Source organism: Falco naumanni (assembly GCF_017639655.2).
Source record: "Falco naumanni isolate bFalNau1 chromosome 23 unlocalized genomic scaffold, bFalNau1.pat SUPER_23_unloc_1, whole genome shotgun sequence".
Taxonomy (NCBI): Eukaryota; Metazoa; Chordata; class Aves; order Falconiformes; family Falconidae; genus Falco; species Falco naumanni.
The window spans coordinates 221,794-242,404 of record NW_024427351.1 but is presented as its reverse complement, the minus strand read 5'-3'; the positions used below and the strand labels follow the sequence as shown (position 1 = coordinate 242,404).

Below are 20,611 nucleotides of genomic sequence, written 5' to 3'. Positions count from 1 at the left end.
GAGGCTGAGCACACGCAGACTTCTCTGGGAACAAAATGGAGGCGGGTCTGGCCTTCATCCCCCTTCCTGGCCTTGGTTCTTCACACAGCCCAGAGGTACCAAGTACTCTGGGGGCCTTTTCCCCCCACCAGCTCCTCAAATCCCACTGATGTCAGCGCCGGGCTCAGCAGCTTTATTGTGAGGAGGCAGGCACCAAGCTGTGACGTGGTCTCTGCCATTTCCCAATAAACCAACTTGAAATTAAAAAAAAAAAAAAAAAAAGAAAAAATATTTAAAAAGAAGAAAACCTGGGGAAAAAAGGGTGGGTTTGTGTGGAGTTTCAAAAGGAAAGCCACAAGAAGGGGAGAGAGAAGGCTGAAGAGCCTGGCAGTGCCCAAGGACCACCACCACACAGCACCTGCAGGGACAGAATTTCAGGGGTGCGCTGAGGCTTAAGAGAGCAGGAGCAGCCTGCGCTGGGCTGGCGAGGCTGTGCTGCTGTGCCCTGTCCCCACGCTCAGCCTGACCCCATGGCAGGGGACCTCGGGGTGCAGCCAGTGTGAGAACACTCGTGGCTGGAAGGGAAGGCTTCTCTCCTTTGCGTATCTTGGAGAAAAAACAGAGGGGATGGCTGTTTGCAGCACAGCAAGCAAGGCGGGGAATAAAGGATCTGCTCCCGGCCACAGCAGGGTCCTTCAGTGACCCCAAACACCTGGCTGGCTTGCAAACTTAATAAAAAATTAGTAAATAATAACCGGGAAAATGAAGCAAGGATAAGCTCTTTTCACTACATCATTGTAAATGCATCAACACCCAGAAATACACAAAAAGATACGTGCCAAGAGCCACCCATCAAAGAGAGGCTTCCTTCCATGCTGGGTCTCACTTTCACACTTCTTGCACTCCAACAAACAAAAAAAAAACACCAAAACAAACCAAAAAAAGTAAAAAAGAAAGAAAAAAAATAATTTCACCAGTTGATGTACAAACAGAGTCTTCCCTTTTCACAGATTTGTGGGTTCTGCCTGCCCCGATGTGGTCGGTGCGGTGCCCTTGGGAACAAACGGTAGTTGTACAAAACAGTATGAAGATTTTCTTACAAACATATGCCCGCAGTGTTTACTGGTTGGGGTTTTGTGTTTGGGGTTTTTTTTAAGTTTCAAAACTAGGTTTTAGGTCACAAATGGCTTGCAACTTTTTTCTACAGTAAATCAGGCATATATTTTTAGTTTTAGTTTTAGGAATGTGTAAGGCATTTTGGTAAGCTGACAGTAAGGTCTAGGTCACAGACTCATCAGACTGAAGTCCCTTCCTTCAAACTGTCCTCTTCCCCCTGGAGAAGGAAAAGAGAGGTGGGTTACTCAACTGGGTCTCAACCTTATTCTCGTGGCAGCTCAAGCATCAAAGCGTTTCACAGGTGGGCCAGGTCCTGCCTTTTGAGAAGGGAGAACCATGACCACCATCTCCTGTGCTCCCAGAGCTTCCCAAAAGCCACCCAGATGGTTTCTGGCAGCAAGTGCCACCTTGTCTCCGGTTTTCAACCACTGCCTGACACGCGCTTCCCCCTGCCCTCCACCAGCACCAAGGGAGGGATGGCTGTGGCCACCACCAGTACCGTTTCCTGAAGCTGTTCTTTACACTTCGTCATTCTCCCTTTGGCCAGTTGGTCCTGGGTAACCTTCGGTCGCTCCTGTAGTTCGCTTGCTGCCTGGCCCTGGTTCTTTCTTTTTTTTTTTCCTAGTTTTTCCTACATGGGAGTCAAAAGAAGGCATCTGCCTGAGTCTCCCTTGGCCGTCTGGCGACACTCCCCCCTCCAAAACATCTCGGGTCACCTCAGGTCTCCACTGAGCTGCCTCGGTGGCCACAAGCCAGCCATGCGCCACTGCTCCAGCGGCGTGCTCAGAGGCTCTACCTGGGAGGTGTCCTTTAAACACCCCTAAAAACCCCAAATCCAGCCACACCCCGGTGACAGTAACAAAGCCACAAGCTCTACCTCCTGCACCAAGGGCTTCAGAGTCGAGAGGGAGCACCCACGTCCTCGTGAGCACCCGCTGGCAGGGGCCACTGGGTTTCCTCTCTCACCTGAGGCTACCACCCAGCACGGTGCACCACCTAGGCTTCCCCCCCACCCTCACACCCGGGGGGAGCAGGTTTGCAGGCGCTTGCCTGACCTGCAGCTGCTCCATCTGCCTCTCCAAGGCTGCCACTTTCATCTTCCAGCTCTTCCTCAGCTGCTTCTCTTGCTGCAGCACCTCTGACTTCTCAGAGAGCTCGTTCATCAGCTTGCCGCACCACTCCTGTAACCTGGCCACCTCAGCGTTTTGCCTGCACCAACAGAAGCAGCGTTATTGCAGCCCGCAGGCCAGTCAAGCATCCCTGGCGTTACCCAGGGGGAACACATCCTCCTGTGGGCCTGATAACAGGGCTTGAAACATCTCAACGGTTGTGTTGGCCTGCTTCTCGGACACGCCTGGTCCTTCAGGGATGGGGTGGAAGGAGCTGACACATCAATTTCAAAAGCTCCGTTTCCATCACAGGAGACATTCCTTTCTCATGAAATAGAAGACGCAAGGATCTGTGTTCCCAGACACAGGAGAAAGCACTCTAAGCAGCTGGAGTCTGCTCTGTAATTAATTGACCACTGTTAATCACCAGCCATTTCAGACTTTCTACAAAAAGGAGCGCCAAATTCTTCCCCCTAGCTCCTGGTTGTTCTGTATGCACCAGGCAGGTCTCGGTTCTCTGCAGCACCGCTCCCATCAAAGAGCCAGCGACATTTCTTCTGAAGTTGGTGAGCACAAGCTCTCCGAAGTGTGGAGAAATGCTGCAGCGCCTTCTGGTCCCCTCTGCCCCCTCCGCTAGCATCAGCACAGGTGACCCCAAAGCAGAGAGGGCTTCCCCTGCCCTTCCACTTGGGAAAAGCATCCTTGTTTCCCCTGCCAGGCCCACAAAAGCCATTTGGCAATCTCTTCCTCACTCCCTCCTCTACCTCCAGCTAGCTGGGGCGTCTGTAGAAGCACCCTCAAGAAAGGGGGTGGCCAATCATGATGGACAGCCACCCCCAGGGCTTGCCAGAGGGCGGCCCCAGGCTCTGCCCCCCACCCCCACCCCTAGTCTTACTTGCTCTCCATCTGACTTCTGACCCGGCAGAAGGCATCGCTCAGGATGGAGTTCTCCTGCTGCAGGCGAGCCAGCTGCGTGTCGGGGCCATTCTCCAGCTGCTCCTGCAGGGTGCGGATCTAGGGAGAGACCAACAGGGGTTAATGCCGCCGCTGCCAGCCCCTCAGCTCTCCCCTGAGGAGCCCACTCCATGGGCAAGAGGGACTGGCAAGGAAGCCACAGCGAGGTGTCTGCTGATGCTGACAGCCCCTGCGGCTGCTGCATCCCGTGAGGATGCTCCCACATCCCTCTTCTAGCGTGAGCACCACGGCTCAGGAGCACTGCGGGGCTCTCGCCCCTCCCCGAGGCTCTGGCCCCCTCGTCCACCTCGGTCTTCTCCAAAAGACCAGGCAGCTGCCACCGAGGGCCAGCCGGCAGCCAGCGGAGGAAGCTGCAGAGCACCGCGTGGGGCTCACCTTGCCCTGCAGCTGCTGCGTTTCGCTGACATGGTCCTGGTAGCTGGCCTGCATGCGTGCCTGCACCGCTGCCATCTCCTGCTCGCGGGCCAGCAGCTGCTCCTTCAGCTTGCCCTCCACGGCCGTCGCCTTGGCCCGCTCGGCCGCCAGCTCCTTCGAGGAGAGAAGCCACCCGGTCAGTCCTCAGCCTAGGAACTTCCCTGCTTTAAGGGGACTCGAACCAAGTGGCCTCCTAGCTCAGAAGACTTTAAGAAGTGTAACCCTTTCGGCGCTGCCCCCAGGCCCAGCTACACCCTTCCGCACTTCCATTTCCTCCTGCATTAAGCTTTGGGCTCAGTGGCCACTGGATGCCACTGTTGTTCCACATTGGGCCAGCTAAGAGACAGGAGTGACAGCCTGGAATTTTATTCCCCTCCCCGGCCCCAGGATCAGTATCATCACATCAAGTTTGCGGCAAAGCAGGAAAACTAAAAAAAGAAAACACCCCCACAAATCCAACACAGACTCCCCCTCCGCCCCCTGCCAAGGCAGGGATGCTCTCTCGGCCGGCTGGGTGATGCCGTGCCGCTGCCCTGGGCTGCCTGCACAGGCCGGGGTTTAGCACAGCACTCAGTGCACAGGGTGGCTTCGCCCTCTCCTCTCCTGCCTGCAGGCAGATGGACCTGCTGCAGCAGGGTCCTGGCGGCTGCGGGGCAGGAGGTGCTGAGCACGACGCGCCGGGGGTCCCTTCTGACTTCAACACCCAACGAGAGGTGGAGGCAAGGGGCTGAGTCAGGCAAGGGGGCTGTAAATGGCACCAGGCTCCTTAAAAAGGGACTGTTCAACACCTTCTCAGCTCAGGGGCTCTGCCAAGAGATGAGAAGGGCTTTACTGTCCTCCATAGAGCAGCAGAAAGCTGCAGTCTCTTACGGGCACGGCTTTATCCCACTCCTGCTGCGGCTGCCAACAGGGCACGTGCCTCCCCGGGCTGGATCAGGCCCAGGAGAGGAGCTCAGGTGGGCATCTCCTCCCCTTTTTGGGGAGAAAACAGCAAATGGATGAAGGGCCCAGAGAACCCCTGCGCTTCACCTCCAAGGGCGGGTAAGACGCGGGGAGAGGGAGGCACACGGCGAGCCGTGAGGCGCAGAGCCTGTGCCAGGGGTGCCGGGAGGGCTGCGCGCACTTACCTGACTCAGCTCCTCCACCTTGTTTCTGGCAGCGGCTGCAGCCTCCTGCTTAGTGGCGAGCTGCTTCTCCTTCTCCTCCAGCTGGCGTTTCAGGACAGTGACAGGGTCACCCTTCTGCTTGGCCTGCCGGCACAGGGTGGCACATCAGCGGGGACCACCACCTCCGCATCCAACCCCTCCACCCCACACACACAGGGTCCTGCCCTCTGCTCCAGGGGAAAATTCAGCTCCCGTCTCTAAGGCTGACCCTCGGGGGACAGCCTGCCCGAAAACGGGCTGCCTTCACCCCTCCGCACCCCCGGAGGCTTGGCCCAGCCCTGGTGGACACGACGCTGCTGGCAGCCCTACCGCGTGCCAGGTGTCCTGGACGATGCCCGCTTTCTCCGTCAGGATCTCGATGAGCTGCTGGGCCTCCCCCTCACTGAACACCGTGCTGCTGACAGTGGACACAAGCGTCTTGTAGGGCAGGTAGAGGGGCCCATCCGAGTCCGCAGGTGCTGGGGAGGAGAGAGGAGGGGTTGGGAGCGCTCGAGCCATGGGCAGGGCTGAGTAGCATCACCTCAGTTGACTCCAACCCCATAATTGCCATTTCACGCCAGCAACCGCCCAGATGTCCACAGCCAAGTTTGATACCTCTCTAACTGAAAGCAACGTGACGAGCGCTGGGGACGGTGCTCACCACAGACAAGCGTTCCCTGAGCCAGCTGCCACCTCTGCCTGGCTCTGCTACTGCTCCCACCACCCTGCCACCGCCCTCCGTCACACTGAGCGATTCCAGACGGAGCTGGGCACGCTTTGCTCATGCCAGGGAGCAGAGACATGGTGGGCATCAGAAGCTGGACTCCATCGTGACACAGCCTCGCTGGGGGACTGTCGCTCCACGCAGCGGTGCCAGTGATGCAGAGCAGCAAGGTCATCTCCTGCCTTTCACCAGGCAGGTTCGTTCCAGCTCTTTGCTAAGGGAACGAGATGACTCCAGCCCTTCTCCGATCCCTCTGCCGGCTTACCCGACGGGGATATATGCAGAGGAACTTGGCCTTACCTGGCTCGCTCTTCTTGGATGCAGCCGCCTTCTTGACAGGTCCATTATGCTTCTGCTCCTCATGGGCTGGAAGAACATTGCTTTTCTTTATGGTGACAGAGCTGACCACTGGAGCACTTTGGTGTGCCTCGGGGACCTTTCCGTTAGGTTTCTCTTGATTTTTCTTTCCTTTTCCTTTTTTCTCAACAGCTTCCCCTTTCTTCTTTTTCTCTTTTTCCTTCTGCTGAGTCTTCTTAAGCCCTTTGCCTTGCTTGGCCAAGGCTTCCTCAGAAGGACGGAGGACCTTCTCCGCGAAGGTGAACACCAGGAAGATCCCGATGGCCGATACCACCATCAAACCTCCAAAGAGCGCAACATTCAGCATCTGAGGGTCATAGACATCCATCCTGCCTTATTCTTCTGTGCCTGCAAGACACCAGAACAACAGTTAGTGGGGAAAACAAAGAGGCGCAACGGCCTCTCTGTGAGCAGCGAGTTTCCCATGTCCATCTGTGTTGTGTGGGCAACCTGCTGACACCCCCCACCCCCTCCCAGGTTTGCGCTCCTCCGCTGCGCTGCCTGCGCACGGTGCTCCAGCCACACCGCAGGGGCTGCTTGCACTGGCTGCAGCAAGCTCCAGAAGAACCAAAGAGGGGGAAGAAAAAACCAGGGATGCAATCAGAGACAGCCACGAGCAAAGTGCCCATGCCATGTCCAATGGGACGCTTTTGCACGACCCTGGGCAATACCTGCAGCCCTGCGGCAGTAAGAGAGCCCGTGTCCAGACTGCCTGGTGCAGTTTGGCCAAGACCTGGGCTCTCCCTGGGCCACCTGGCCTTATCTCTGCACCCAGGTGCAGGTGGAAGTGCATCCAGGGTCTCAGCTTTGGAATAAAACACCCCCTGGAAGGGGAAAGCATGCACGGGAGAGCTTTCCCCAGCTTTGCAACAGCCCTGGCTGCCTCCCTTTGCCACCCGCACCCTGCAGCACTGCTGGCCTCTGCCCAGCCTGGCAGGGAGGACACACAGCGACCACATCCCACTGGGTCGCTGCTCCCAGCCTCCAGTGATGAGAACCACCCCAGCAATGATGCTAGAGACACCACACAGAGAACCAAGACGCTACCATCTCCTCGCAATGCAAACACCAGGAAAAGGCCTGAGTTCAAGCCAAAAAAAAGCAAAAGCATGGTCATTAACCATCTCATCTCCCCAGCAGATGCCCACAGGAAGAAACGAGACTTGCAAAGGGAGCACTGGATGTGGTGCTTCTCTTTCCACCTCTGCTGTTAACTGGCGGGCATCTGTTCCTGTTATCGATTTGTTAATAAGTCAAGATTGATTGACTTTATTTGATTGATTAATTGATTTTATAAAATCATTTTATAAAGTTGAAAAATAGAAGAATAAGAAAAATTTTTAAAGGAAACTTATAGTTGCACAGTAAAAGCTGCTATGAGATCTTTTGTACGTCTTGTACCAAGGCTAGAAGAAGGGCCTGGAACTATTGTGAAAACTTAGTTAATAACTTTAGGGTTGAAAGGTTCCTTTGTACTTAACCAGTCTTCTGTATGTAGAGGTGTATTGAAATGTCAGAGTATGAGATTAATGGGAACTGGGGAGAGTCGACTGGAACAGCTTGTAGGTGCCTGCCAAGAAACTGTGAACTTTAGTAAAAGGTAATTCCGGCAGGGGGAGATCGCGACCACCGACTCATATACCACCTACCCAAATCGTACCCTAGACCCATTTCTAGACCTTTCTAAGCTTTACTGCGCAGAATCGGATATAGGAGGAGAGTATGTAAATGATTTATGGGAAATGTTATGATTATGCATGAATATTTAATGAATATGTATGAATACGTTCTATATATGGTGTCTGATTTTGGGACCTGGTGTGCGTTGATCGCGAGAGGACTCGCTCACGCACCCGGCCGTCAATAAAGAAGTGTCTGCTTATCTACATCACATTGGTGTCGATAAGTTCTTCATTCCGAGATTTCGGTAACATTCCCACCCTCTTCTCCACGCTCAGGTTCTCCACCCATAACACACGGAGCCGCAACGGAGACTGTACTGCCTGCTCTGAGACCTGGCAGGCAGGGTGCAGCCCCACGCGGAGGAAGATGCTGCTGCCTCCACTCTTCTTAATTGCCAACCGAACCCCGTCCCGAGTCTGGAAGCCAGTCTCTTCCCCGCTGTCCCACTCGTGCGTTTCCCCCATGGGCATCACCTCCACGTGGCTCACAACCCCCCCGATGCTGCAGTCAGGCAGTTCATCTGCGCAGGGGCACTCCCCAGGAGGTGCCAGGCTGCGCTTTCTCGTGATCAATGCATCAAGCCCTCGGCTGTCAGAAGTTCCCATCCCTGCGCTTAACTGTAAACATCATTGAATTTCCTCTTTAAGAGGTTGTGACTGGGGACGGAGGGAGTGGCTGGAAAGGGAGGAGGCAAAAATAAAACTAAGGAGATCAGCATCTTTTCAAAACCTCAGTGCTCACAGGGAGAGACCTCAGAGCCTTTCCCTTTATCACAGCCGACAGCGGCGAACTCACTCGCAGCCGAATCTGCACTGGTGCAGCCAGGGGGTGACAGTGCAATGGAAACGTCGTCTCCAGCCCCCAGGGGGGTTGTTGAGGGCTGTTTCAATCAGCAGCCCAGCTCTCCCTGCCCGCCTCGCCAAGCATCCCAGACAAAGCAGCAGAGAGCCGGCAGGCGGGCAGGCTGCCAACGCCAGCTGGAACCAGCCTCCCTCCGGCAGGACCAACTTTCTACACCAGGGCACCGCGCGAGATCCCAGCTGATACTACAGGCATCGCTATCCTGGTCCGTCCCGGTCGTTTGGGATTTCAGCGGCCTCAGCCGGCTCCATCCCAGCACAGCTGGTGCCAGCCCCCTCCCTCCTGACAGCGCAGCATCACTTTGGGATGGTCCCCATCGGGACAGAGGGATTATTCCTAACCTGCAGGGTGAAAAGGGATGGATTTCCTCTTCCTGGCAGGAAACAGAAACGAGGGTCCAGAGAACGTGTACCCACGTCCTTCTGCTGGCTTTAGGGCCAGACCAATGTGCCCCGGAGCTGACGGGGGCGGAGCTGAGCGCCCTGCATTCCTCACCTGGCAACCCCAACAATGCGCTGGTACCAACAGAGCTGCTGACCTCACACTGCCACCGTGTCAGACTTAGATCAAAATTCGCCACTCCAGCTTAGGGCAAGGGCATCACTGACTGCTGGCAAATGCTCTCCAGCCCCGTCAGCTGCTCCCGCCACCTCCCAAAGCAGCTGGATGCTGGACTGGCCTTTGGTTTTTGGTTGTGGATGGCTGGGGTTTTTGAGATACTAGTGAGAGATGAGAACTTCACAAGTGAAATGCCCTGTGATGCAGCTCAAATGAGCTCTGGCTAAAACTTACACTGCCTGGCTGAATTTTAGAGGCACTAGAACTGTGCTCAGGACAAGAGCAGGTTTTGCAGTGTCTGTGACACCACAGCTGTACCATACAGAGCAGCACATCTGCACCATACAGGCCAGAAACCATTAGATTCCTTCTAGAGCTGCTGCTGTGGCAGAGGACGTTCAAGCCTGTGTCTGTTGAAAGACACGATCTCAAACACCCTGTGCAATAGTAGTAATTAACAATGCGCTTGATTTAGGGATGTGGTTGTGATTACTCATTTCAAAAGGCATTGCATCTCCACATGGAGAAGCAAAGTTCTGTTCAGCCTGTCAGACACCGTTAACCAAGGAGTAAACATCTTGCTGCAGCATTCAGAGATTCCATGCTCAGTCGGCCTGGCTTGTAGCCAGAGAGCCCTGACCCCCTTCAGTTCCTCCTGCTGCACTGGGCCAAAATCTTGCAGCCTGCCAGACAGACAGGATCGTTGTGCAGCAGTGCCAGCCTTCACACGACAGCTGGCCAGTGGACTGGAACTCGCCAGGGAGGCTGCGCTGCACAGGTGGAAGTTAAAAAAAAAAAAAGAAATCCTGAAGAAATTCAGCTTTTCTCCACATCAGACAGGCTTGGGTTGGGCTCCCTGATCTCCAAAAAAAGAATCCATTGTTGATCCCTTGGAGCAGCAAAGCCTTTCTGGTCTCTACAGCCCAGATTCTCACTCTGATTCTTTCACCCACCTCTCCAGAGCCAGCGGGAGCTGAGTCAGCCATTGGAGCCTGCCTGCGTGTAGCTTCCTCACCCGCCATACCCAGGGTAGCCCTAGAAAGGAGAGATGCGCTCCTGAGAGAGCCTGCAGTGAAAAGGGGAACAGTCTGAGCACGGATGTAGTGAAAACGTTCTCCCCGGTATTTCCACATTGCTACTTGGCGTGTAGCCAGATGTCTGCTCTGACACACGTCAGAGAAAACCATCCAAATGCCTAAGCCAAGGCAGGGCTTACCTGCTTGGTGACCCGACTGCCTCTTCTAATGTTACTACCAAGTACATTTCATTGATTACTAGCATGCTGGAATACCGCATTATTGAGTGTTTTGCCTCTTTTTTTAGGCATAAAGCATGAATGCCAAGCAAATGGGCCAGAGGACCTGACCCGAGCTTGCACTGCTGAGAAGCCAGGAGGCTCCCTGGTCGTAGCTTTTGAAGCAAGTCCCGTGTAAATGTCATGCAGTGCCACAACTCTACAGGCATTCCATGTTTTAATAGATCAGTTATGTAAAGCAACCATTCTAGGCAAGGGTTTCACTAACTGCAGGGAAGCTGTCTGGTAGAATAAAGTACATTTTGGAGATGTAGCTCGTACGTACAAATGACCCTCAACAAATCAAATCTAAGGATTTCTCTTGGTTTATTAATATTTGCATTGGTTGTCCAGCAGCCCAGTACTGTCCCCAATGGATTAACGCTAAAGGTCTCCAAAAATGTTGGTCCAACGCTGCAAAGTGTCAATGTATCATGGGGTGAAAGGGGGGTGGGGGTGGGGGTGTGAGAACAAACTGGTGCCTGTTCTAATTTTCTGAGTTGTAAAAAGCAAAATTCAGTCAGTCTTTTTGAGGCTGCTGGTCAAATGGCCAAACTCAGAAACAGTTTCCCCTGTAACCACTTAATACAAAACTGAAAACCTGTAGTGAAAGTTAGGCTAAAACAACCTGTTGGCACAAAAACTGGGTTAAATTCTTAGCGCTAGCAGTTGCAGAGCAGTACTAATAAAGGCTAATCCTGAAGTGAAACAGACATAAAATAGACACATTTTTTCTGGAGAAATAGTCCTAATCCACTCTTGTAAACTCACGCTGCGGTAATAGTATTTAAAGGTTCACTTGTTCTAGAGGTTCAATGTTCTTGTTATGAAGTGCCTTGAGTTCTCCTTCAGCCTGAGGGATTCTATCAACTACTTTTCTGTTGACATAGTTTCATTTAGAACTACCTTCGTTTCTCTAATACACACTTACTAGCGGGTCAGATGCTTCTGAGGCTTCTACAAATGCAGATACTTCTATCAGAGCGCTCCAGCTCTATGGGTAGTACAGTGAAAAGAAACCTCATCTCAAAAAGTGGTATTCTCAGCCCCAGTTTCTCAGCAGTGCACAAGAGGAAAAACACCCCTCAAAATTTAAGCAAACCAACGGAAAACAAATCAGTGTAACAGCAAGCATCCGACATAGTGACAAGGATTTAACCCCACCATAAGAAGACTGTATCCAACTTTACTTCAGACTGTAATACAGCCTTCACCTACAGGACTCTCCCTTCAGCATTATTCACTGACTGCCAAATGTGCAATACAGCTTACTGAATCAGACTGTAATCCAAAATGTTTGGGTTTACATACCCGCACACCATAATATTCAATGCCATCCTTCATGTCTTCTTTTTCAGCTGATGATGACATTTGAAGGGTAGATCCTGAGTTCTCACCTGCAGTGAAAAACCACACATTTTTATAACCAGCATGACTTAATACTACTTACTTACACCTAGAGTGCATCTTGAATCATCCTACTTGTGACAAAAATCTTAACACAAAATAAAACATCCCCTCAAATTTGTGCACTCCTAGAGAGAAAATTATCATAATGCAGATTTAAGGTGCATCTGGGTGAATTCCTTTCTTCCAAGGCATTATACCTTTTAATGTATAAGGGAAATTTGCTGGAAATCACTACATGTGGTCACAAAGAGGCCATTCCTGTTTCTTAAACATGCACAACCTCTCTCTCTCTCATACGTATACACCTCTGTATCTCTGACACACCGTGCGTCACACAGTATTCCTCCAGCAATTTCAGTTTCCCTATGTGTTGTGCACAGAAAATCATGAACAACAAAGTCACAGGCTTGAAATCTTGAAGACCCCAGCTTTATTCCTTGCACGACACAAATGTGTCTCTAGACATGGATCTAGACAGAGTATTTCAGTCAAACTGCTGCCCTGACAACACATGCCTGACCAGAAGACCCACTGACGTTGCTGGAAAACTGAATTTTACTTCCAGACATTGCGATACAGATCCTGTAGAAGAGATCTTGTAGAAAAGAAAAAAAAAAAATCACTATGAAAAGTTATATAAATGTATTACTGACATGGAACAAGACAAACAGAGCACAAGTGCTATCGGCTGCTCTCCAGAAGTTACACCCTGGGTTTCTTCTTCCTTCCCTGTCGGTACTTCAGTTGCTGCTCACAGACTGAAGTGACGCTGACACAACATGGCACATCCCAGGGTGACAGCGGGTGGGTTACATGAGAGCGGCTGCCATTGCTTCCCCGCTCCCCCAGCACCCAGCGGTTCTTACAGCGCGCAACAGGCGAGCAAAACCCGTTTCAGGCCGGGCTGGGAAGGCGAGGGGCAGGGAGAGGTCACTCACGGACTGACACAAACTCCCACACAGCCCCAGCCCCAGCCCCAGCCCAGCCTTCCCGGCCCTGGCACTTTGCGTTCAGGGGGGCAACTCTCACGGGAACCGGGGGGCTGGTGTCACGTGGCCTCACACAGGGACCATCTGCTTCTGACACGACAAACGGGCTCTTCCCCATCAGGCTCTCCTCTGCCTCCTGACCCTTGCCCACAGGTTCACAGACAAACCACAGCCGCCCCACTCGGGCTAAGGATCCTCTCACTAGGAAGCCACCCGGGAGGAGGTGGCACACAGGCTTGGGCTCCCAAGCTCCCGGGAGCACAGATAATGCAGATTGTAAACCTGACATCTGGTCGTCTTCAGCTCACCTAGCTTTTTGTGCATCTTCACACCTCCTCCCAACTCACTTCACACGCCATTTGTCTGACAGCAGAGGAGCAGGTAATCCTGACACTTAATTTCCACCAGTTCAAAGGGAAGCAGCTGGTGTTAAAACCCTCTTTATTCCAGGAGTCCTAGCCTTGCAGCTGAAAAGTGCTTATATGTATAATTTATAACGATGGGTGTCTTGAACATAGAATGATTGCTTGCCACGTTTTTCTAGCCTCGGTATCTCTGGCAAAATACACGTGCAAATCTTACTGCATAAAGTACCAAGTGCCTCAGCATTTCTAGAGGCCACATTCCTCCTCAGGGCTGGGAAGGGAGAATCACTGCCCTATTTCCCTGCCTGCTGCTTCCAGATGAGGTGCGACACTTCACAGCAGTGCTGGGGGAAAGCTGGACGGCGTCATGCAAACCTAAATATTCCGCCTGGCTCCAGAAGGCTGCGGGTCTCCCTAGGCTCTTTTACACACGCTCCATCGCTGCTATCGCTTCAGCAGCGGTTTTACCTCCCAACAGAGACTTCCTTAAAAACATATTCTGACTTTCCTGAACAGTGGATTGTATCTCACAGTTTCATTGATTTGGACAGCAGGATCCTGCAGTTTCCCTTGAAGCTAACGAAGACTGTGTGCTTTCAAAACCAAGCACATTCAGCACCTCCATCATAACTCTGAACCAGAGCTACTGCCTAAACAACTACGTCTTGCACACGCTGCCCGTGCCAGCCCTGGCTAGCCCAGCCCTGTTTTACCCATTCATCCAGGCACTTGCATCAGTGCCTCTGACTTGGTGAATTTACACATGAGAAACCAGGCATTTCTGACCAACACCCATGCTCTTTAACTGCACCGGTTATTTTTAAATTAATGACACGTTACTAATTAAAGTAACCAAGACAAGTCAGAACTACAGCTTGGTTGTAGTCAAAATCACATGCGCTGCAGATTTTCCCTGAATTTCTTCACAGCATCACCTATGATCGCTGTTGTCAAACACATGGCTGCTTCTTTCTTTACCTGCAGAAAGCTTGGCACAACACGTACAATATTGTACAACATACAGCTCCATCTGACAGTCAGACCAGAATGACCTTCCTGCAGTGCAGGCGGGCTGCGTATCTCCAGAAGCACCCACAGCCCCAGCCTGCACTGCTTTAGAGACAGCAAAGATCCGCGCTGATGAGAAACGCTCTCATGCACATGGCATTTCACCTTGTCCACGGATTTGAAACACGGGTTGCTTCGCAACATTTAATCGTATGAACGGATACATGCCAGGATATGTACTGCTGATGAATTTTTTCGCATGTTGCTGGGGAGCAATACCTGCACGTGTTCATCTTTTTGTCCATCTCTACTGGGATTCCTTCTAGCTGGGTACGTTGCATCTCAGGGTTGTATGGAGGGGATTACCTCCAAGCAGCAGGACAGACCACCCCTGTCGCTCCTAAACTGCCTCTGCTGAGCATCTCAGTGCCTCCCACAGTGGTGGCTCGCTCAGGAAGAGGTGGCCTGTGATGGCTCCTCTCCAGTGCACACGCCCACAGGACCACCGAGCAAAGGACTATCCCACACCATCCTTCCCCTCTTTGAGAAAGAAAGCACGTACCTATCTATGGCTAATCTCCCTTCTGAAGCAGTACAGCTCAGCTGAGACCTCAGACTGCTTCTCTGCAGCACCTGGGACTCTTACCAAAACTGTCTCCATGGACTCTACCCGGACTCAGTTTTGTGCAGAGGAGGTATTTACTGCCGCATGCGCAAGAGCAACGGCAAGGGCAGGCAGTGCAGCGATCTCCTGTTACCGAACGTGCTGCTCTGGGACTCCCAAACAGGCGGTCAGTTATATCCCTGGCAAAGTTCTCCAGCAAAGCCACCCCTGATCTGTACCCACCTCAGCTGTACAAACACGGTGTAAACAGACGCGCAGCGGCTCTTTACCTCCAGCACTGTATGTCCCTTTCCTCCCCATGTCACCACCACCTGCCCATGGAAATGAGCAAACCCCGCCCGCCAGAAAGAGGCAGGGCTTTCAAAGGAAAGGAGGGTATTCAATGGAAGCTGCAGGTGTGCCCTGCCTGAAGAAGGCACCACTGGCAACCCCTCCTCTGTGAGAGCTGGGGAGATGCAGAGGGGGAGGAAGGCAGGTGTCGGGGAGTAACTAGAAGCCCTGGTTTGCTACTGCTGCAGTAGCCCTGGCTGTGGGGACAACAGAGCTCTCCATGAAATGACGATCAACCAAAACATTTCAGAGGGGCACAGCAGGGAGCACAAGCTGCTGGGCGTCAGCAAAGGGCTGTGCTCAGCTTTTCTGTGGCACGTTGTCATAGGCAAGGTGAACGCGAAGCACAGGGAGGATCTGCAGTTCTACCTGCCTGGCAGGGGTTTGGCCTGAGCTCCCCCTTTGCAAACCAAGTCACCCTCCCACCACACCGCACAATCTCTGCTTAATGTACGTCCCAGCAACTGGGGTACCACATGCAGAGAAATCTGAGAGGTCCCCCCTGGTCACAGCTCTAGTCATCAGTGGTTCCAACAACTTCTGATGCTCAGGGTGTCCCCTGTGCCAGTGGTCCTCCCTCCAGGCGCCCCTCCTCCTCTTCATTTGCCCTGGAGTAGGCAACTCAACATCACACCCATTCTGGGAGATTTAAGCCCCAAAGAGCTCAGAACTGGCTGAAGCCAGCACAAAAGCCGATCTTCTCTCTGAGAGTTGCAGTGTCCTTACGCCCTCCCTGTCCTTCCCGTCTGGATCAGGAACCAAACAGGGGAAGCGGTGCACGCAGATACACAGAGAAGACTGAAAGGGACACACTGGCTCCTCCTCTAACTCCTTTATTGTCTCAAAGGTGTTTTCATTCTGTTGGAGGAAAAAGAGAGAAATATGTAGAGTCCCCAGGTTTACCCCTGGTAAGCACTTTCACGTGTTCGTTTAGTAAAGCACATTAGATTGATTCCTCAGATATATATATTGGGGGGGGGGGATTATAATGAACGCATTCAGTTTTTAAATCAGGCTTAGGAGCCATGACTCACTGGCGACGAATACATGTACACACACGTGTGTACAGGACAGCACAGAATACTCTATTTACTCATATGGGTCTAAAAAAGACATTTTTTTTTTCCTATCATTTTTTGTTCTGTCTGTGCGTCATTTATGGCTGGACTGCATGGACAAGATGGTTTTCTTAATTCTGTGAAAACACTTGCATCTATTGATGCCTGCACCTCTAAACATAGTGATATGGTCATACAGCCAAATTTGCAAAGCAGATTACTGTTCTTACACCATTCTGGGCATAGCAGACATACCCACAGAAACACCCCTAATGGCCTAATGGTCATGCCTATTTACACATTTATTTCTGCTATTTCATCCTCTGTAAAGAACAAGTGCTCCTTTCCTCCACCTGTCTCAGAACAAATCTGAATACTGAAGGAATTAAAACAGATGAGTCGGCCAAAGGAAAATGTAAACATACTTACTTTAACAGTGCCAAGGTGTTATTACTAAAATGCAAGCACTTTGACAGCAGGTATCTTATGAGTGCTGTGCAAAGTGACACAGAAAGCCTCAAGAAACATCTACTAGAGTTTGGGTTAATACACTAAATCCCAGCACAATGGTTCAAGGGTAAGGGCACTTTAAAACAGAATGTGTCCTGAATCATGTTAGGAAGAAGACAAAGAACATATCCTGCTGGGAAGATCATTCATGATTAGGAAAACTCCATCAGGCTACTATAAATTGGTCCCAGGTTAGAAAAGGCCAAGAATCTTTCAAAGGACACCACAAAAAAATAACATTTAAGACAAAAGGCAGTGTAGGAGCAAATGGAATTAAAAGGAGTCCTAGAAAGTAAATCTTTCAGTAATAAGCAAGCAAGGCTAATAACAATCTAGGGCATAGAAAAGATTAGCTCAGCACCAGGATGCACAACAGATAGGAGAGCAAATTAGTTCTGTCTTACCAAAATGTAAATGGAGGGGGGGGGGGGGGAGGGGAATTCAGTACTTAGTGTTTCTCTTTATTTTTCCTGCATCTAATTTTTAACTGTTAAGAGAAATAACACAAAAGCTTTATTTTTGCTAATGCCAGGCAACCAGAATCTGGAACTTAAATTAATCCTTTACACACTGCCATTTGGGGATCATTTCTACCAGATCCAACAAGGATACAAGGGATAGGACAAGAGGGAAGGGCCTCAGGAAAAAATTCTTCACTGAAAGGGTTGTCAAGGACTGGAACCAGCTGCCCAGGGAAGTTTCAGGGTGGCCTCACCATCCCTGGAGGCATTTCAAAGATGTGTAGATGTGGTGCTCAGGGACACAGTTTAGTGATGGACTTGGCAGTGTTAGGTTAATGGCTGGACTCAATGATCTTAAAGGACTTCTCCAACCTAAATGATTCTGATTCTATGCTGTTCAAAATGACCTACAGTCTTCCTCCAAAAAAGAGGGGGTATACTGCTGTTCCAGTTGTACTGGTTATCGGGTAATCCAGCCTCATAGCACTCTTTAAATTAAAGTTTACAAGCACCGAGATATTCCCCAGTGACAGCACTTTAGCTAGTTTGATGTTAAGCTATACATTTTTCTTAACGTGATTAGCAGCGTATCTCAAGCTATGTTTGAACGTATTCTTAGGTGAATGGGAGATACTATCAGCTTTTCATTAGACAGAACATATGAATATTTTAAAAAGCCAAACTAACAGAATACACAGCACAAGCATGTGTTTCTGCCAAGATATTTTCTATTAAGCAAATCAAAGGCATATGTTCGTTCTCTCCCTCTTCTGTCCATACTTAAAATCCAGGCAAATTTGCAGAAGAACAGCGCAAAGAGCAAGGTGTTAGAACTTACAGAGAAGTCCCACAACCACTCTCGCACACGCAAAGCTACGTGCTTACATTTGCACTCCCATTTGTTACACAGCACACTTTGGTGCCTGGGAATTTGACTGATTTAGATTCGCCCTGACAGAAGGAAACCTTTTTTTTTTAACCGTTTGACCTTGTTTCACTTCTAACTGGAAGATCAGTCCTGCCAGGAAGGAGAGGTGAAACCTCACGACAGCTAGAGGGTGAATAATCTCTCTTCAAACTCTAAAACTCTGCGTATGAAGTTTCCTTTACAATTTGTACTCCACCGGGCTATTAAAAATGTACGAAAAGCACAGCAAGAAATCAAGCCGACCAGAAGGTACCAGCAGTTCCTCCTCGTTTCGCGAAAATCCAGCCCTCACACTGAGGCTGCGGGACCAAATCCTGTGCAGCTGGAAGCGGCAGCGAGCCCTGGCCCCGGGGAAGGGCAGCTCAGCACCCTGCAAAGACGAGGCGCATCGCTCTGCTCCCCGCCACCCCGGGATGCCACACAGCCCCGACGCCGGGCAGCGGCGGCAGCACAGGCTCGCTGACGGTAACGGCGACCCTCCTGCCTCCCCCGAACGCGTAACGAGAGGCGAAAGCACCGTCCGGGCCGGCGGGCAAAGCACCTGGAGCCGCATCTCCCACCCCGGCAGGCCCGCCGCCCGCCGCGCCGCCACCCCCCTCGCACCCAGACGGGGGCCGAGCCCCGGGAAGGGACATGTCGCACCGGGACGTCGCGCAGCCCCTCCGAGCGCCGAGCCCGGCCGGGGCTGGCAGCGACCGTCTCCTCGGGACCTGATGCTGCCGTCGAACCGCCGGATCCCATCGCCCGCCGTGCAACGGATCGAGCACCCGCACGGCCGAGGGACCAGGCACGCGTCTCTGCGGGGATGGGAGCTGGGGGGCAAACCCACAAAGCTAGCACAGCTCTTCGCGACAGGAAAATACTTTATACACCAAAAACCGTTTACGATGACCTTTAGTCACACTTAATCCTCACTGGGTCTTACGAGCCTCGTCCCCATTTAAAGGCACAGCGGTCTTTAGTTTCACTCAAGTGTTCATGCACGGTTCAAGTCATTTCTGTTTGGTCCCATTAACCAACTGGTTCTCCTTGAGCTTACCTTATGCCCCAGCTTGACCCATGGCGTCTGTTCCCCCTCCCGAGGCCGTGTGCTGCCAAGCGCCTGCAACACGCTCTGTCCTCCGGACCCTCTCCCGTGCTTCGCTGCAGACACATCTTTTCTCTACGCCGCCACTTAAGGCGCAGAGCTGCCTTCTGCTGACCACCGATGTGCAAGCCGTCGGTCCGCAGCGCTTCCCGGGGCGCCGGGGGCTGCCTGCGGCGCGGCGCGGTGCGGGGCCGGGGGCGGCTCTGCGGGGGCTGCCTGCGGCTGAGGCGGAGCCGCGAGTGCGGAGCCGCAGCGCAGCCCCCGGGCTCGCCCCCTGCGGAGGGCTGCCCGCTCCCTTCCCTGCGCGCTCCCCGGCGCTCGCCGCCTCGCTCCGGCCTCTCCCGGAAAAGGGGTCCGGTCTCCGGCTGGCAGACGCCTGCCCCGAGCCGGGCACGGCCAGCGCCGCCGTCGCCGAACCTCGGCAGCGACAGCCCCGACCGCGCGGGGGGGCGGGAGGCGGCGGCCGGGTTCCAGCCGCCGGCTGTCCCCGAGGGAGGGGCGGGCGGGGTCGCTCCAGCCCGCGGCACCGCCTGCCGGACCGCCCGCCGGCCGGGAGGGGTGTCCCCCCGCCCCGGGTGGCCCCCCGCCCCCCGAGCCGCCCCCCTCTCGCAGCCCGGGCTGCTGCCGAGCTCCTCTGCCGAGAGCCCGAGGGAGATCGCTGCCCCCCGGGCCCCGGTGCCCCCCCGGGGCTGGAAAAGCGCAGCCCCCTGCAGCGTGCTTACAGGCACCAGGGGCTGGGGGCTGCCTCTGCCTGCCTGTGCGGGTATGCACACCGCATAACCGAGCGCTGACCCGAACTGCATGCACACGTGTGTGCGGTGGGCATGCCCGCTCGGCACGCGTGTGCCCACTGGAACACACTTCCTTGGCCGCAGCCGGGGCGGGGGCTGCAGCAGCCTCCCCTCTCTCCTGGGCTGGTACTGTAATAAGTAACTAAAGGTAATTTGCTGATCGACCAAGGTAAGCAAGAGGAACGAACCCGTTGTGGTGGTCTTAAGAACTTCCTGTTTAACAAGAAGAGACATGTCCACAATGTGATCTTGCTACACCAAACATGGGAACGTCCTGTCTGACAAGAAACCGCCACAACAGAAGCAGCAGAGGGGCTACTGAAGGTGTCAGAAGCGACCTCGGGGAAGAGAAAAAGAGCTGCTCAGCTTGCTTGAATTTGCACGCCGTTGGTGGAGCAGGAGACTCCCCGGCCGCCCAGCGCTGTTTTGCTTACTTGTCGCTTGCTTTAATAAATCACATTTTCTAACTGGCCAGTCTCTGGCATTTCATTGGACAGGTAAACTCTAACAATTTTGGTGCCGTGACTCGGATAAAGGCAATCTGCCCTGAGGTCCGTGGCAGGGGAGGCGCCCCGCTGGATAAGCGGCCCTTGTCAGGGTGCTTCTACGCCAAATCCTTTACCGACGAACCTCAAATGTGACAGTAAGCAAATAAAACCGGTTACCCCGTAATCTTTGTGCACGAAGCCCAAATGAAGACGCAGGACGCGTGAGTATAGGCCGGTGAACCGTTCGGTTGGGGTTGGGTATCCTGAAGCGTGCTTGTGTGAGACGCCCAGGGAGGGCGAAGTGAGTGCGGACCCTCAGTAGTGCGGTTTCCAGACCCCGCGAGGG

At 52.9% G+C, this 20,611-nt stretch overlaps 1 protein-coding gene and 1 long non-coding RNA gene across 2 annotated transcripts; both read right to left on the bottom strand.

Moving 5' to 3' along the window:
• Positions 1–1,108: 1,108 nt before the first annotated feature.
• Positions 1,109–5,919, bottom strand: LOC121081951 (ribosome-binding protein 1-like; the record flags this gene model as incomplete). The annotated part of the gene is made up of 8 exons (XM_040581291.1): positions 1,109–1,312; positions 1,595–1,726; positions 2,151–2,304; positions 3,100–3,218; positions 3,555–3,707; positions 4,721–4,843; positions 5,069–5,217; positions 5,763–5,919. Coding segments are annotated over 8 exons (1,026 nt in total), but the record flags the coding sequence as incomplete, so codon positions are not given.
• Positions 5,920–5,963: 44 nt separating this feature from the next.
• Positions 5,964–11,229, bottom strand: LOC121081955. The gene is made up of 3 exons (XR_005825856.1): positions 11,147–11,229; positions 9,875–9,987; positions 5,964–6,167 (listed from the first exon to the last, which is right to left on the bottom strand). It is a non-coding gene; the product is annotated as an uncharacterized LOC121081955 (long non-coding RNA).
• Positions 11,230–20,611: the final 9,382 nt, after the last annotated feature.